Genomic DNA, 17,442 nt, shown 5'->3' with positions numbered 1-17,442 from the left:
GATTCTACATGTTTTTTTAACTGGGAAAAAATATGTAAAACACAGAATAACTCATACAGTGTACTTTCTTTTTACCACCCCCCCACCAACCCTAACCCAGGTTTTCTTCCAAGGACAAAAGCAGCTAATAAAACAAAAATTATTCATGAATACTTTATTTGTGATGAACAGCATCAAATTTGTATTTATTTTGTAGAAAAACATTGATGCACATTTCTCCTTTATTACCTCTCTTCTGTCAACTCTTCACCGTGCAAGTTTCTTGAGAGCAGACTAGGTCAAAGAGGCCACTGGGGTATACTCTCTGATCATCTATATACTTCAGCAGGTCCAAAAAGCTTACCAGGGGGGTAGGTGTATCGCCGAATAGCCAGTACTCACCCTTTTCCCCATCACTGTTTTCTAGATTATAAGAAGGATCCTTACAGTAAGGGCGATCCCTGCAATACCATCTGCTGCCGTGAGGACCTGAACTCACTTAACCCAAGTCCTGGAGGTTGCTATGACACGAAGGTAACATGCTTATTGGCTTTTGAATTTAATTTTCACAAGCACATAAACCTATTCAAAGGCAAAGCTGCAGGGATTTCTGCGGTGTAAAGCACAATACTGTCTCTGACCATAAAGTCAGTTCAGGAGTCAGCTTTTTAAGAGATTCTGATAGTAGGTCCCATCGCCTAACTTCAAGGCCCTCCTCTGCCAAATAATAGTAAATTCCACGATCTTGTAATGCTTGTTTCCCTATCTGGAAGATGGGCATAATAATAGTACTTGCCTCATAGGCTTCAGAGTAGTCTCGTTCCTACTCAAGCTACTTTTTAGCTACAGGAAAGCTCTAGTCTTAATGTGTAAAGTAAATATGTTGTGTAAAGTTAAAAAAAAATTAGTGGGTATAGAGAGCCTGGCACACATGAAACCCCAGTGAATGTTTATTTCTTTTTAATGGTATTTGCAAACATTCAGTAAAGTGTGCAAGAAGTGTTCTAGCCATTCCCGAATACACAAAGAGAATCATGTCTGCTGCCTTGCCTGAGAGAACCCAAGCCAAGCCTCCATCTGCCAAATTTACTTTCCTCTGGAGAGAGGAGTCTGCCGATTTTCATCAGAAGAGTTTCTGCTAAAGGATATACTTAATTTATTAGCATTTTTCTTGAGCCATTTTGAATACGTGGAAAATCAGAAGTTAGGAGACATGTTCTTCCTTTTTCTCTAAGGTTAAGATCTGGTGCTATCCAATGTTTAGGTGCTTTTGAGAACCACAGACCTCCTATTTTAATAGAGTTCCTTCTACTTTAAAACTCGTTACTGCCCTAATAACAACTTTTATTGAAGCCTACATTCTGCTTCATATAAACTGCTCCCTAACTCCTTCTGACAACCCCTCCAAGAAGTTGGGTTATTACCCTTTTGCAAATGAGAAAACTGAGCGAAACAGTGGTTATTTTAAAATAAGTTTTGGAGCTAGAATTCTGAATATGAGCACTTTGACTCCAGACCTCACACTTTTGGCTACGTTAACCTAATGCACTTCTGCTCAATTCACATTGGAACGCCAAATGGTTATGGAAGAGCATATTGTGGGAGCTTGCAAGATTTTGTTTCAAAAGGGGGGCTAATATTGTGACTTTGGAAAAAAAAGGACAAAAACAAAAAAAAAGGGAAAAAAACGGGGATTTAGTGAATTTTTTTCCAAATGTTTTTTTCTAAAATGTCCCTCTCCTTTCCCTTTCCAGGTGGCCGATATCTACCTAGCATCAGCGTACACAGCCCATGCCATTAGTGGTCCCACAGTACAAGATGGCCTCCCTGTTTTTCACTGGAACCGTTTCAACAAAACTCTCCACCAGGGCATGCCAGAGACCTACAACTTTGATTTTATTATCATGAAACCAATTTTGAAACAGGACATAAAATGAAGGAGGGATTTGAGGGAACAGAAGGGAATAGAAGGTCGCAAACAAGATTCCAAAGGCACTATTTTAGCTATGTTTTTTCCATTCAGAATTAATCTTAATAAAATATATTAAATTCAGTCTGTCACTTTTATTTTCTACTATTGATTTTGTAGGTTTTGACAACAAACATTCACTATAGGGTGACAGAGTGTAGAGGAAATATTCTAGAAGATAACTAACTGGCTTCAGCATACAAGTTTATATACAGGACGGTATGGCAGAAACTGCTCAGCCAGATCCATATTCTCCTTTTATGCCTGGCCACACAGAACACATCACCCAGGTTCCCCTAGATAGTTGTGCCGTGTGACAGGGTTCTTGCCAAAGGAGTCCAAAATTAGTGTCACTTCTGGGCTCGGCCCCTAAAAACCTGTACTCTTCCATGCTCTTTCTCCTTCCCCTGGCTGGATATACTTAAGGGCAAAGCCCTAGGGGATGGTGGAACTGCGTTTTCAAAGGAACCTCTAATGGAAATGCAGTTAGTGATTTTTCTGATCATTAATAAGCACCAGCTGATTCTTCATGGTGCAGACTAGGCACACAATATGACCTTAATGTTGTCTCCCACTAGTTAAAAGCAGCATATCTAATCTGGGAGCAAAACTGTATAGAGCAATTTTTCTTTCAAAGCTAGAGAACTGTATGCGGTTTGAGTGATGAAATATTGCCAAGTAGGTTAAATAAACAATATTACACAGTATAATGGGTGATTCTTAATAAGGTGAGAACTTCCAAAAGCAACACAAGGGCTGAGAATAATTACAATGAATCAGAATACTCAGAATGTTAAAAACCCAGTAGTTTATTTCAAAGTATAAATGTCAGGCTTGCTGGACAAAATCCCACTACAGTTAACACTTATACAGACACCACTCTACTGTACATTTAAAAAAGAAAAAAAAACCCACAAAAACCTTCAAAACCTAATAAAAATAGGGCAACTTGCTATAGCCCAGTTTATATTAGACATTAGGAAGGTCTTAAACATTGTCTTACTATTTACACTTTCACCTGCAATAAAGAAAAATCAGGATGCAAGTTTCCTACAAAAGATCTACTTTTATATTTAATTTTGAAATGGCTGAGAAAATAATAAAGCCAGGATCCCCAAAAGGTGTTTGATTGCCCAGTTACCTTATGTACAAAAACTAAAAAAAAAAACCAAAAACCAAAACCAAAACAAAACAAAAACAAACCCCCCCCTCAGCATTTAAACATAAATGATGGGTACTTAGCTGACTCTACAAATTAAAAAAAAAAACAAACAAAAAAAAAAACTTACGTAACATGATAAAACTATTTGAAGATGAGAAGACAAAACGTGTGTTTTATCATCCTTTCCTCCCCATTGGCTGGCTCAAGGGGAATATGTTTTAGGAATTAGATCTATGTCTGTCACACTAACAAAACACCTGTTCTTTTTGTTTGTCCAAAAATTTTAAAAAGTGGGAGAGGGGCATCACCCACCCAGTAAATAGTAAGGAAGGCAAAATCATACGTTGCTTTTAGAGAGACTTATTTCCAACAATCCAAATTTGGGGCATGGTTTTTTCTGGAAATTAGAATAAAATAGGCCAATGACTGGTCAATGATGGAATTAAAATAACAAATAACTCATATGATACTGAAACAGCCCAAGAAGGAAAGTTGGGGAGAACACTTGGAAGGTCTTTTCAGTACTCTACTGTGCTAAAATCACAGTGTATCAAATATCAAAGTAAGATAAGATACCACAGGCATTATTTTGTTAATTTTGTACAGTACTGGAAAATTCGTGGAACAAGATAAGTGCATATCATGCAATATTAACATTCACCTGGCTGCATAAATGATAATTTGGAAAATGTAAGCAAAAGAGCAAACGACAAAAACTAAGTTAACACTTTCCCAATACAGTAAGAGAACTGTATAGTGCAGCCCATCTAAGGAATTTGCAGACAGATGTACCAAAGATTCTAAGCTCCTTGCTTTAGGTCACGTTTTTCATTTAAACCTTTTATTTATTATCCAGCAATCGGGGTAGGGTGAGTGGGGAACACTCTCTGTGAGGCAAATGACATCCCAATAAATACTTTTCAAGGAAGAAAGCTGTATGTCCTCACTTCTCTCATAAACGTCTACTGTGTTAAACAGTATTCTGCATATTTTAAAGTGAGTCCAAAGAAACAGGGATATAGTTACCTCATAAAGTTAACAGCTAACAACAGATGTTGTCTTTGTAATTTATAAATTTACTGGCAAGAACATAATTTTTAAATGAGGCTTACACTTAAAACAGGGTGAAAGTTACTCTGACAAAGTGCAAAACAGAGAGTAACAAACATCATACTTTTTAAAAGCCATATGAACACCCTACATTTCAGGTCAATATATCAGAAGTTTTCAGAATTTCCAATAAGGCAGCACTTGGACAAGTATTGTCCAGCTACAAATGCAGCAAACTTGCATTCCCAAAATGGGATAATCAAACTTATCTGTAATACTTTGTGAAAAGGTACCATGAAATAAAAAAGGTACCATGGAGTGTGAATTGCTACAATATGGTCTGTAATCAGTAGCTATTTCTAGTTGAGTCTTCCATTCTTTCTCCCAAAAGAAATGAACCAAACAGAAAGTCAGCTCATCAACATTAAAACCTGCCCAAAATAAAAGCCAACAGTTCTAAGCCTAGCATTTTTCAGTAAATTCAATATAGATGTTGCCTATAAATCCCATGGCAGGCTAATCTGAGGAAAGCATCTCATAATAAACGCTTTCCTCAAATAATTACAGTCTCTCTTTGTAGCTTCCTTCCTTCCACCTTCTGGAATAAAAAGTTTGATTTTGCTATAGTAAATATATTTTTAGGGTTACTATTTGGTAATTTATTATTTCTTCCTTTGACAGAAAACACACAATATAGGCTAAAATACTTTCATTCTACTGGGCTTTTTTGCCTGATTACATAATGCTATGAAAGCTTTAAAAAAAAAAAAAAAAGATTAGTGAATATAAATAAAAACATTCACCAAGGGAAGCTTTTCTAGGCTAGGGCAAATTGTCATCACATGACCATAAACCGGCCAATAAAGAACAATTTTGAACACGGGCCTTCCATTCTGCAGACAGGAATGATCTTGATCACATAATCAACAATGCAACCATTGCAGGTAAAAACATATATACATGCAGATATAGATAGGTGTTCATACACATCTAGAAGGTCATCAAATTCTCCCTTTCAGAATTTTGATTGGCATGACACTGGCAACTTCTTTACCACCATCAGTCCTAGAATGAGTAACATCTACATGCTTGGCAAATCTGATTGATAAAAACTTTAATTCTCATTGTGGTCTCATTTTCTGAAAGTGAAAGGAAGGTTTTGGAACATTTACAATTTTGGCAATCTGTAGACTTTCTTCAGCATCAAACTTCACACCTAATGTGACAGTACACTGACCGGTGAAAGTCTCTAATGAGAGTTTTACAACTAGAATGCTTCTCATTACAAGCCATCAAAGTTGCAAACAAAGCAGCATTCACAGAAGGAATAGCTCCCTCCTATAATTCCAGGGAAAACTAAAGATGAATTTGTTTTGAGAAGGTAGGAATTTAAATAAGGTAAAAGAAGATGACTTGAAAAACTATTTCACAAACTCCATGAATTCCTTTCACACTATTCCCAATCATTCTCTCTCATCCCCAAACTTACCCCATTTCTCCTGCCCTAAACTATCTACCCTCGAACACCTACCTGAAACCAGGAGAGCTGGCACTCATACTGAAAGTCCAGGACCTAAAATGAATTTGATTAACTTTGAACAGGAACAGAGACACACAGAAAGTTATACCTAACTGTTAAATAAAATAACCCCAAATCCTATCTAAAGCTGACAGAGGGTAAATCAGACAAAACTTGGCACCATCAAAATAAAGTTAAAAGGTTAAAACAGAAAGAATGATATGACAATAAGGAAATAAAGCTTTCCCTTTGATATTTAGTTCACTGTACTTTGTGAATTTTATTCTTTACTACATTTGAAAGAATACTATGCTTTGAGTGATAAAGAGAACTAACACTGCTTTTATAATCTCTAACACAGTATGCAACATAAATCCTAAAATATGTTTGAAAAACAATTTTCTTACATAATATGGTCTTTCTTGGTCCATTTTACACAGTTAATTTAAATAGTGACCAAAGATAAAAGCATTTACATTATTAGAAGAAAAGAGCAAGTCAAATTTGGAGAGTTAAATGTAGTGATGCCACTGATAACAATATACCTAAAAGGATTGGTTTAAAAGTGACTTGAGAGGAGGTGTGCTATATTTAGTGGAGATGAAGGAGAAATGAAGGGCAAAAGCCTGAAAGAGAAGATCAACAATGGACAAATGGTCATGTTTATTTTTGTAGTTAATCTCTAAGGCACAAAATAAATGTAAGAGCCAGATTAGGAAAGAGAGGGGCCACTGCAGATCTTTTTTACCTAATGAACAACCAACAAAAGAAAAAAGACAGATCCTTTCCTGTGTTCAAATGAACCTATTTTAAACTATTTCACCATTCTTCTTTTTCTTTCTTTCTTTGGGTTTTGTTCAGATTCAGTTAAAATCATTTAACCATGAACTACAGATCCCTTAGAAGTAGAATCGTGCCAGTTACATACCATACTTCTGATCCCTCGATCTACTTACTTAATACCTGAAGAGAGGTAAAATTGAGAATGGAAATAGGAGGTTCCACCGCAGTAAACATATAAATAGGGAAAAACACACATAAACACCCACACATATTCCCCAGCCTTAAAACTAAAGCAAGGTGCACATTTACATTTCAGAACCTTGAAGCTTCAATTGTCCAGGAGAAGATTCTTGCTTTATGGGCTGTTTATTTTACTTCTGATTATAAACAAATGTAGTGTATATACACAGCTGTCCAAGAAATCTTGCACAATGTGGATTTTACAATGGATATCATGCACAAGATTAAAACAAGACCAAAAAGTGGAAGTCAGAAAGAGGAAGAGATAGAGGCTCCAAGGTTTAACTGCTCTGGGAAGAAGAGATCACATCTGTTGACTGAGGATCACAGAAAGGTCCAAAACGTCCATAAATATCCTTGGCTCGTACTGCAAAATAGTATTTGCTGCCAGATACAAACTGGGTGAGAGTGCATGCCATGGGCAAGGGAAGTGCCTTTACTTCTCCAATCTTTTTCCATTGTGAGGGCACAGTGGCACTGGGTTCCTCATGGTAAGCATAGAGATGATAGCTGTCCACAGTGGCACAGCTTCGATCTACCTCCAGGACACTCCATGACAGTACAATGCCGTTTTGACTCTGAACTCGTGCTAACTTCAAGTGTGGCTTCTGAGGCAGAGATGTGCTGGCAGCTTCTGGGGGCAGACGCTGTGGCTGTGGGGCTTCTGGTAAGGGTGCTGGGTGCACAGGGCGGGGGGGCTCCTAACAAAAAAAGAGTCATGTTGACTTAATAATGATTACAGAAAGGACTATTTCTGAATGCTACAACTAAAACATCTTAGAGGTCATTTAGAGAAATATCATTTTATATCAAGAATACCAAGAAATACCATATACTATGGCACATATGGCTAGTCCTATTTGGTGATTTGTAACCAATCATGCCATAAACAATGGTGCTGAGGTTACTCCTGTATACTTTCTACATCTAAAAAATTGCGCTTTCCTCAGGAAATAAAAGCCTTTGCTAATGGAACATCATTTTGATAGAAGCTAAAATAATCATCTATCTTAAACAAAATAATTTATGTTTACCTATGTTACAGATTCTTATTTTAGAATAATATAACATTTTAAAATATCACGTGTTATGATACAGTCTATAGTAAATAATTTGAGTATTTAACTCTACTTTTATTTTTAGGCCATTTTTCTATCTAAAGACAGTAGCATACCATGAATAAGCACATTTAATGCTGAATGTATATTATGTTCTTGGTCAGTCTGCACAAAAATGGTCACATTTAAAGTGCACTAAGAACGGTAAGATTTAGAAATGCAGGAAGAACCATGTTCTTTTCTGCCAATAGGTAAAGCATGAATAAGGGATAGGAAAGTAAAGGGATTTAGGGGCAAAAACAAACATTAACTTTTACTTAGAAATAGGGTGTATGAATAAAAAAGATAAATTTGAAAAGGTAGCTGTTAAGGCCATATGAAAAAGCGTGAATATTAAGTGGACCAATTCAAATTGACTTGTTTAACACTGGACATTGTTATCATTATACCTAGATTTTAATAAAGATTACAATGATGATAATTTTTTCAAAAAAGATTCAGGTATAAACCAGGAAACAGGGATACGAGTGATCTTTTTTTTCCCAAATGAAACATATCACTGCTCACTGACTTTAGGCTGAAAGTCTGAAACAAAGATTTCCTTAACTGAAATTCATTTCACAAGAACTGTGTTTTAATACGCATTTCATAAAATGGATAATTTATATACACTAAATAGTGAATTCTGTGAAGGTCTGATATCTTTTAATTTCTATCCCTTGTCAAAGCTTAGTAGCAGTAATGTGCACATAGTAAGAACTCAAAAAGGATAATTTCAAGGAATACAAATCTGCTTAAATTCATATGCCTGGTGGAAAACATTCATATACACATCTGGAAGAGGATACAATTCACAGTTAAAAAGCTAAAATAAACATAAAGTCAGAAGGGAAAAGAATAAAATTTAAATAAAACACTGAAAGTTGGAGAAGTAGGAGTGATTTGAATACTGGCCATGTTGCTATATTTTCTCTTTCAAATTGTCTTTTTTCCTCAAATAATTTAATCACATAAGTAAATAACACTAAATAAACATATAATCAGCAAGATCTAAGAGAAGATGGCTGAAGCCATGAATCTAACTGAAGGTAGTAGAGGAATTTGACGAGTCTGACAACAGCTTTAATAGCTGTTATATACCTTCTAATTCTTAAAATTCTAAGACTCTGAATCTGCTCATATCTTAAAACTTAATATTAAGTCAACTGAGTTTTGTCTTTTCATTCTTGCCACTGCAATGGAGATTTTTATTCAAGTTTTACAAATGAAATGATACGATAGGGATTTGCTTCAAAATAATCCAGTATATATTTGGGTTGCTGGAATAAATGGGTGAATACAGATGAAAAAGATTAGCCATACGCTGACAAGTGTTAAGATGAGTGATGTGTAAGTGGGAATCACTATAGTATACTATTTTTATATATATTTGAAATTCTTATTTAAAACCATCTTCTAAATTAATTAAAATAAAAGAATGTTCCTCCTGTAAGATACAGTTTATTCTACTAAGACAATACACATGGGCTCCTGTTTTTGTGGGTTTTTTTAGTTTTTTTTTTTTTTCTTCTTGAGACAGAGAGAGAGGGGCAGAGAGAGAGGGAGACACAGAATCCAAAGCAGGCTCCAGGGTCCGAGCTGTCAGCACAGAGCCTGACGCAGGACTCAAACTCACTACCCGTAAGATCATGACCTGAGCCCAAGTTGGACACTCAACCGACTGAGCCACCCAGGCACCCCATGGGCTCCTGGTTTTTAAAAAATGTTCTTGACCAAAAAAAAAAAGCTCTTGATGGGTCATCAGATTTGCAAACTATAAGGTATTAGAGATATTTACTATATAGTTTTTGAAGAAATATGGAATGAAAGAAGTTATTTGTAGCTGCAAACAACAGTAATGGTATATTCACCACATATCCTAACAGGGCCAGATTTGAAACACTGAAAACACACTGCAGGTGCTGGGATCAGACAACCTTAGTTAAAATGGCTCTGACATTAGTTTGGGTAACGAACCTGAGTAACCTAAGTAACCACTTAACATCTTTGTGACACTGTACCCTTTCCTATCAAAGGAGAATAATAATACACCTAGGGTTGTTAAATAAAATAATACATGTAAAGTGCTTGGTAGAGCTCCTGGTATACAGTTAGTGCTCTGTTAACATTAATTTTTTCATTGTAGTGGAATAGTAAAAATAACAGCTGTTAAGAGGATAGGCTCTAACGCTGGAATGCATGGGTTTTCATGAGTTATGACCTTGGGTTGGTTATTCAACATCTTTATGCATTAGCTGCCCTATCTATAATAAAGAATAAAAAAGGAGAGAAGAGTCCTAAAGGATTGCTGAGTGAGGACCAAGTATATTAACAGTGCCTGGCACAGAGGAGGTGCTCAAGAAATGCTAGCTGTTATTATGTATACTTAAAAAAGGACACTTAGATGAAAAGTGATATGAAGCCTCAATCTCCTCCCTTCTCATAAAGCCCACATGTCCATTTACATGGTGTACCATACCAAATGCTGTTCTAATCATGTCACGGAAGATTGTGACATTGTTTTGGAGCCTAAATCTAAGGAGACATTTTTGATCCATGTCATCTCTTAATAAATGAATTCCCAATGTCACTGGATTAATAAAAAACAATAAAGTGATGGCAATATACCAGTTAGAACTGATATAAGGTTCTGAGGAAAAAAATGTTAGAAAAAATACTTTTTAAAATACTCTTTAAACGCTCAAAATACTCTTTTCAATTTAACCATGAGGTTTTTTTTTTTAATTTTATTTTAATGTTTATTTACTTTTTAGAGAGAGAGAGAGAGAGAGAGAGAAGAGCACACATGGGGGGAGGGGAGAGAGAGGGAGAAACAGAATTTGAAGCAGGCTCCAGGCTCCGCACTATCAGCACAGAGTCCTGATGTGGGGCTCAAACTCAGGAACCATAAGATCATGACCTGAGCTGAAGTCAGACGCTTAACTGACTGAGCCACCCGGGGAACCCCTAACCATGAGCTTAAAATGCTCTATTTCAGGGGTGCCTGGGTGACTCAGTCGGTTCAGCATCCGACTTCGGCTCAGGTCATGATCTCGTGGTTCATGGGTTCAAGCCCCGCATCAGGCTCTGTGCTGACAGCTCAGAGCCTGGAGCCTATCTTTGGATTCTGTGTCTGTCTCTCTCTCTCTCTCTCTCTCTCTCTCTCTCCTATGCTTTCTCTCTCTCTCTCTCTCAAAAATAAATCAAAAAACATAAAAAAAATTTTTTAATGCTCTATTTCACTTCACACATACCAGCTGTGGACTCTTCTTATACACTGTACACCACCACAAGCAGAATCAATGATCCTTGATGACCAACATCCCTAAGAAAATTTGTTCATAATGGTAAGATCTATATTCTTAAATTAACTTCTGTTGCCTGAAGAATAAATGCTAACTACAATATTTGACAGGTCTACAGATAAAAATTTTGGAAATACGAGCATCGACACTAACAGTATGCACTTGTGGTGGTCGGTGATGCACTGTGAGCTGAGGTCCTGTTGATCCCAGGGTTAGTCCATTGTTTACAACATATGTAGTTGCTTGAGGCACTCGAACTGTGACACCTACAAAACAAAATTAAGGCTTTTATAAAACTAGAAATCTATTCTAAATCTGGTAAAACACTGATTAAACACTTGAAGCCAGCAAAGTGTTGTTTATAGAATTTGGAAGGAAAAATATTTCTAACCTAGAAACCTATACTCAACTGAAGAATTAATTGAACATGAAGAGAAAGAAATTCTCCCATATGCAAGCAACCAAAAAAATCTACTTTCTCAAGTTGTCCTTCGAAGACGTGTGCCACCAATTATGAGAGAAAATCAAGAAAGAGGAAAATGGGAGATACAGGAAACAGGAGATCTAACACAAGAGAAAAATAAATGGAATCCCTACCAAGAGGACTATGAGAAAAAATCCTAGAATAGAACACAGTCGCACATCACATGTAGAAGGCAAAGCGAGAACGGAGCAGTGTAACTCTAATGGCAGACAAATTGAAGCTGTCTTCAAAAATATCTCTGCTGTCTCATCTTTTCAACTAGGACAGAAATCTCAACTGTAAGTTATCCCTGATGTATATTAATGAGGTCCCTCGCTTTCTGTCCATGCCATGCTGAACAGCTGAGGATACTCAATTCACTGAACAGAAAACTATTTTGACATATATTATGGTAACAGAAGCAGACTATTTTTTTAAGCGTTTACTTAAATTCTAGTTAGTTAATATATAGTATAATATTGGATTCGGGAATAGAATTTAGTGACTCATCACTTACAGATAACAGCCAGTGCTCATAACAACAAGTGCCCTCCTTAATACCCTTTACCTATTTAGCCCATCCTCCACCCACCTCCCCTCCAGCAATCCTTAGTTTGCTCTCTATATAGTTAAGAGTCTCTTACGGTTTGCCTCTCTCTCTTTTCTTCCCTTCCCCTATATGTAAATCATTTTGTTTCTTAAATTCCATGAGTGAAATCATATGGTAATTGTCTTTGACTTATTTCACTTAGCATGATACACTCTAGTTCCATCCATGTTGTTGCAAATGGCAAGATTCCGTTATTTTTGATGGCTGAGTAATATTCCAGTGTGTGTGTGTGTGTGTGTGTGTGTGTGTGTGTGTGTGTACACACGTACACCACATCTTCTTTGTCCTTTCATCAGCAGATGGACATTTGAGCTTTCTCCACTGTTTGGCTATTGTTGATAGCCAAATTGACTACTATTGATAACCAATAATATCAATATTGGTGTAGGTACCCCTTCAAATCAGTATGTTTATATCCTTTGGGTAAATATCTAGTAGTACAATTGCTGGGTTGTAGGGTAGTTCTATTTTTAACTCTTTGAGGAACCTCCATACTATTTTCCAGAGTAGACGTACCAGTCTGCATTCCCACCAACAGTGTAAGAAGGTTCCCCCTTTTCCACATCCTTATCGATATTTGTTGTTTACAGGTATGAGGTGCTATCTAATCCTGGTTTTGATGAGTGATGATGAGCATCTTTTCATGTTGTCTGTTGGCCACCTGGATGTCTTCGTGGGAAAAAGGTCTGTTCAAGCCTTCTGCCCATTTCTTAACTAGATTATTTGTTTCGGGGTGGTGAGTTTGGTAAGCTCTTATAGATTTTGGATACTAACCTTTTTTTTTTTTTTTTTTTTTAAAGTACGCTTCATACCCAGTGTGGAGCTGACACAGGGCTTGATTGTACAACCCTGACATCAAGATCCGAACTGAGCTAAGAGTCGGATGTTTAACCAACTGAGCCACCCAGGCGCCCCTGGATACTAACCCTTATCAGATATGTCATTTGCAAGTATATTCTATTCTGTAGGCTGCCTTTTAGTTTTGTCAATTGTTTCCTTTGCTGTGCAGAAGCTTTTTATCTTGATGAAGTCCCAATAGTTCATCTTTGCTTTTGTTTCTACTGCCTCCAGAAACGGATCTGTAAGAAGTTGCTATGGCTGAGGCCAAAGAGGTTTGCTGCCTATCTTCTCCTCTAGGATTTTGATGGCTTCCTGTCTCATACTCAGGTCTTTGATCCATTTTGAATTTATTTTTGTGTGTGGTGTAAGAAAGTGATCCAGTTTCATTCTTCTGCATGTAGCTATCCAGTTTTCTGAACACCATTTGTTGAAAAGACTGTCTTTTTTCCATTGGATAGTCTTTCCTGCTTTGTCAAGTATTAGTTGACCATATATAGTTGTGGGTCCATTTCTGGGTTTTCTATTATATTCCATTGACCAATGTGTCTGTTTTTGTGCTAGCACCACCCTGTCTTGAGGACTACAGCTTTGTGATATAGCTTGAAGTCCAGAATTGTGATGCCTTCAGTTTAGCTTTTCTTTTTCAAGACTGCTTTGGCCCTTTAGGGTCTTTTGTGATTCCATACAAATTTTACGATTGTTTGCTCTAGCTCTGTGAAAAATGCTGATGGTATTTTGATAGGGATTGCATTCAATGTGTAGAGTGCTTTGAGTAGTATAGATATTCTTCCAATCCACGAGCATGGAATGTTTTCCCATTTCTTTGTGTCCCCTTCAATTTCTTTCATAAGTGTTCTACAGTTTTCAGAGTACAGATGTTTTACCTCTTTAGTTAGGTTTATTCCTAGGTATCTTGTGGGTTTTGGTACAGTTGCAAATGGGATTGATTCCTTGATTTATCTTTCTGCTTCTTCATTATTCGTGTATAGAAATGCAACAGGTTTCCATACAGCAATTTTATATCCTGTGACTGCTGAATTCATGTAGCATTTTTTTGGTGTAGTCTTTTGGGTTTTCTACATAGAGTATCATGATGTCTGCAAATAGTGAAATTTGGACTTCTTCCTTGGCAATTTAGATGTCCTTTATTTCTTTTTGTGAGAGTGAAACCCATGTCTTGTTCCTGACCATAGAGAATAGTATTAGCTGTGGGCCTTTTGTATATGGCCTTTATGATATTGAGGTATGTTCCCTCGATCCCTGCTCTGTTGAGGGTTTTTATTAAGAATGGATGCTGTATTTTGTCAAATGCTTTTTCTGCATCTATTGACAGGATCGTGTGGTTCTTATCCTTTCTTTTCTTTTTTAAAATGTTTTATTCATTTTTGAGAGACAGAGAGACAGAGTGTGAGCAGGGGAGGGGCAGAGAAAGAAGGAGACACAGAATCCGAAGCAGGCTCCAGGCTCCGAGCTGTCAACACAGAGTCCCATGCAGGGCCCGAACTCATGAACTGGGAGATCATGACCTGAGCTGAAGTCGGATGCTTAACCGACTGAGCCACCCAGGTGCCCCTCCTTTCTTTCATTAAAGTGGTATATCACATTGATTTGCAAATATTGAACCACCCTTGCAGCTCAGGAATAAATCCCACTTGATTGTGGTGAATGATTCTTTTAATGTACTGTTGCATTCAATTTGCTAGTATCTTATTGAGAACTTTTACATCCATGTTAACCAGGGATATTGCCTATAGTTTTCTTTTTCAGTGAAGTCTTTGTCTGGTTTTGGAATCAAGGTAATAGTGGCCTTGTAGAACAAGTTTGGAAGTTTTCCTTCCATTTCTATTTTTTGGAACAGTTTGAGAAGAATAGGTATTAACTTTTCTTTAAATGTCTGGAAGAATTCCCCTGGGAAGCCATCTGGCCCAGGACTCTTGTTTGTTAGGAGACTTTTGATTAGTTATTCAACTTCTTTGCTGGTTATGGGTCTGTTCAAATTTTCGGTTTCTTCCTGTTTCAGTTTTGGTAGTTTGTGAGCTTTGTCCCTTTCTTCCAGATTGCTCAGTTTGTTGGCATATGATTTTTCATATTATCTTATAATTGTATTTCTGTGTTGTTGGTTGTGATCTCTCCTCTTTCATTCGTGATTTTATTTATTTGGGTCCTTTCTCTTTTCTTTTTGATAAGTCTGGCTAGGGGTTTAACAATTTTATTAATTCTTTCAAAGAACCAGCTCTTAGTTTTGTTGATCTGTTCTACTAAAGTTTTTTTCTTGTTATTTCTCTATAACTTATTTCTACCATAATCTTTATTAGTTCCTTTCTCCTGCTGCCTTTAGGCTTTATTTGCTGTTCCTTTTCTAGCTCCTTTAGGTATAAGGTTAGGTTGTGTATTTGAGACTTCTTGTTTCTTGAGGTGGACCTGTATTGCTATGTACTTCCCTCTTACGTCCACTTTTGCTGCATCTCAAAGGTTCTAGACTGTAGTGCTTCCATTTTCATTTGCTTCCATGCATTTTTTTTCTTCTTTAATTTCCTGTTTATCCCATTCATTCTTTAGTAGTGTGTTCTTTAACCTCTATGTATTTGTGGTGTTTCCAAATTTTTTCTTGTGGTCGACTTCAAGTTTCATAGCATTGTAGTCTGAAAATATGCATAGTGTGATCTAAGACATTAGTTGAGTCATTAGCTGAGGCCTGATTTGTGACCCAGTATGTGATCTATTCTGGAGAACGTTCCATGAGCACTCAAAAAGAATGTGCATTCTGTTGCTTTAGGATGAACTGTTCTGAATATATCTGTTAGAAAATTTAGTTGCCTACTGCCTGGACCACATTCCTGCCATATACTCAGTTCCTGGCCTATCCTATAGTTCTGCCTGGCACCCGGACTATGGTGAGCGCAGTTTCCCAGAACTCATTCATGACCGTACTGATTTCCCAGAAAAAAACTCTTGTAAGCTGGAGAAAACTGAAGCCAAACTGTGAACCAGAAACTCTGCTTAGTTTATTTTCTCCTGGAAATCATCACATAATAATGACAGTTTCTTTAAAAAGCATTTAAAAATGCCCGTGTTATTAAATTTTATAAAGCTGCTTTTTTGGGAAGCCTGGGTGGTTCAGTCAGTTGAGCGTCCAACTTTGGCTCAGGTCATGACCTCATGGTTCATGAGTTTGAGTCCTGCATCTGGCTCGCTGCTGTTAGCACAGAGCCTGCTTTGGATCCTCTGCAGCCCCCTCTCTCTGCACCTTCCCTGCTCATACTCTCTCTCTCTCTCTGAAAAATAAAATAAAAGCATTAAAAAAATAATAATAAACTTTACATATGCTTTGTATATAAACCTCTATATGCACAATATATTTTACTACCAAATATAATATATATATAAAGTATGTATCTGTATGTATATATGTATATAAACACATGTGTTGTGTGTGTGTGCATGTGCACGCAAACAATAGATTTCCTTTAACATTTTCTGATCTTTTACTTCTCAGCCCACCTTCCATATCTTTAAGACTCTCTCATTGGAAGCTATTCTTTACCACTATTTCCATTATCTGGGCCAAGCCACAATTGATCATTCCCACTTTAATTAGGCAATGTATCTCTTAACAGAGTACAGACCAGTATCAAACAGAGTATTTTGAGAGTATAAACCATAAATACAGTTAAATTGAAGACAACACCTGGAACACAAATCACATAATATACATGTCCAATTTTTCTGGTTAAGTCTCCAAAGGGAAGAAAAACTTAATATTAGTTTTGTTATGATATTATAAGCATTTTTTCTCAAATCTAATGTTAATACAAGCCAACTAAATGCTAAAGAACTACATATAACTTGGGGCCCTACACAAGAAAAGAGTCTCTTACTGTTTTGGGGATTGACCTGCCGAACAGCAGGAGCCTGCATAACAGTTCCTCGCAGGGGAGCCTGAGCTGGTGGTGCTGGGAGGGTTGTATAAACCACTTGGTGGTTTGCAGGCGCTCTCGGCACAGGGAGTCTTGTGGTCACCTGAGTTACTGGACGATGTGTTACATTCACGGTGGTTGGAGCTAATGAAAAGCAGAGAAAACATATCAAAATGCAGTTAAGTTCTATGTTAACTAAACAGTATTAATTGTAACGAATGCTGTACAAAATCTAATTAACTATAATAAAGACAGAAATACAGATAACAGTCTCTTTTTGTAATCTTGAAACATAAAAGTAGTAAAGCCAACCAAAATTAAGAACACTATTATTATAGTCCAAGCTTCAGAAGAAAAGGCTGCCTCAACCATGCCCAATGCCTTTCCCACTCTTGTTTGACTAGGTAATAAGCACGTGAAGATAAAGACTTAAGAGCATGATCTTAAGGGAGTGACTTAAAACAGCAAATTTTCACTCCTTAATGTTTAATTATTCCTAGTAGAGTGG

The 17,442-nt window shown here is 36.9% G+C and overlaps 2 protein-coding genes across 6 annotated transcripts in view; one reads left to right on the top strand and one right to left on the bottom strand.

Annotated features, from left to right (window-relative positions):
* PLBD1 (phospholipase B domain containing 1) overlaps positions 1–2,040 on the top strand; it is a 52,825-nt gene extending 50,785 nt beyond the window's left edge. The window contains exons 10-11 of the mRNA XM_042991804.1: positions 407–513; positions 1,734–2,040. Of these exons, the coding sequence (XP_042847738.1) occupies positions 407–513; positions 1,734–1,916 (290 nt within the window). The 3' untranslated portion in view covers positions 1,917–2,040. The remainder of the gene's footprint in view (positions 1–406; positions 514–1,733) is intronic.
* Positions 2,041–2,733: 693 nt separating this feature from the next.
* The window catches only part of LOC102964041 (activating transcription factor 7 interacting protein), a 120,849-nt gene continuing 106,140 nt past the window's right edge, over positions 2,734–17,442 (bottom strand). For all 5 annotated transcript variants that reach the window (XM_042991801.1, XM_042991799.1, XM_042991803.1 and 2 more), the window contains 3 exons: positions 16,896–17,078; positions 11,258–11,370; positions 2,734–7,403 (listed from right to left, as the gene is read on the bottom strand). In XM_042991801.1, coding sequence (XP_042847735.1) covers positions 6,984–7,403; positions 11,258–11,370; positions 16,896–17,078 — 716 coding nt within the window. In that variant the 3' untranslated portion in view covers positions 2,734–6,983. The remainder of the gene's footprint in view (positions 7,404–11,257; positions 11,371–16,895; positions 17,079–17,442) is intronic.

Source organism: Panthera tigris, chromosome B4, assembly GCF_018350195.1.
Source record: "Panthera tigris isolate Pti1 chromosome B4, P.tigris_Pti1_mat1.1, whole genome shotgun sequence".
Lineage (NCBI taxonomy): Eukaryota > Metazoa > Chordata > Mammalia > Carnivora > Felidae > Panthera > Panthera tigris.
The sequence above is the reverse complement of the archived record's forward strand: the minus strand, read 5'-3'. Positions and strand labels throughout refer to the sequence as shown.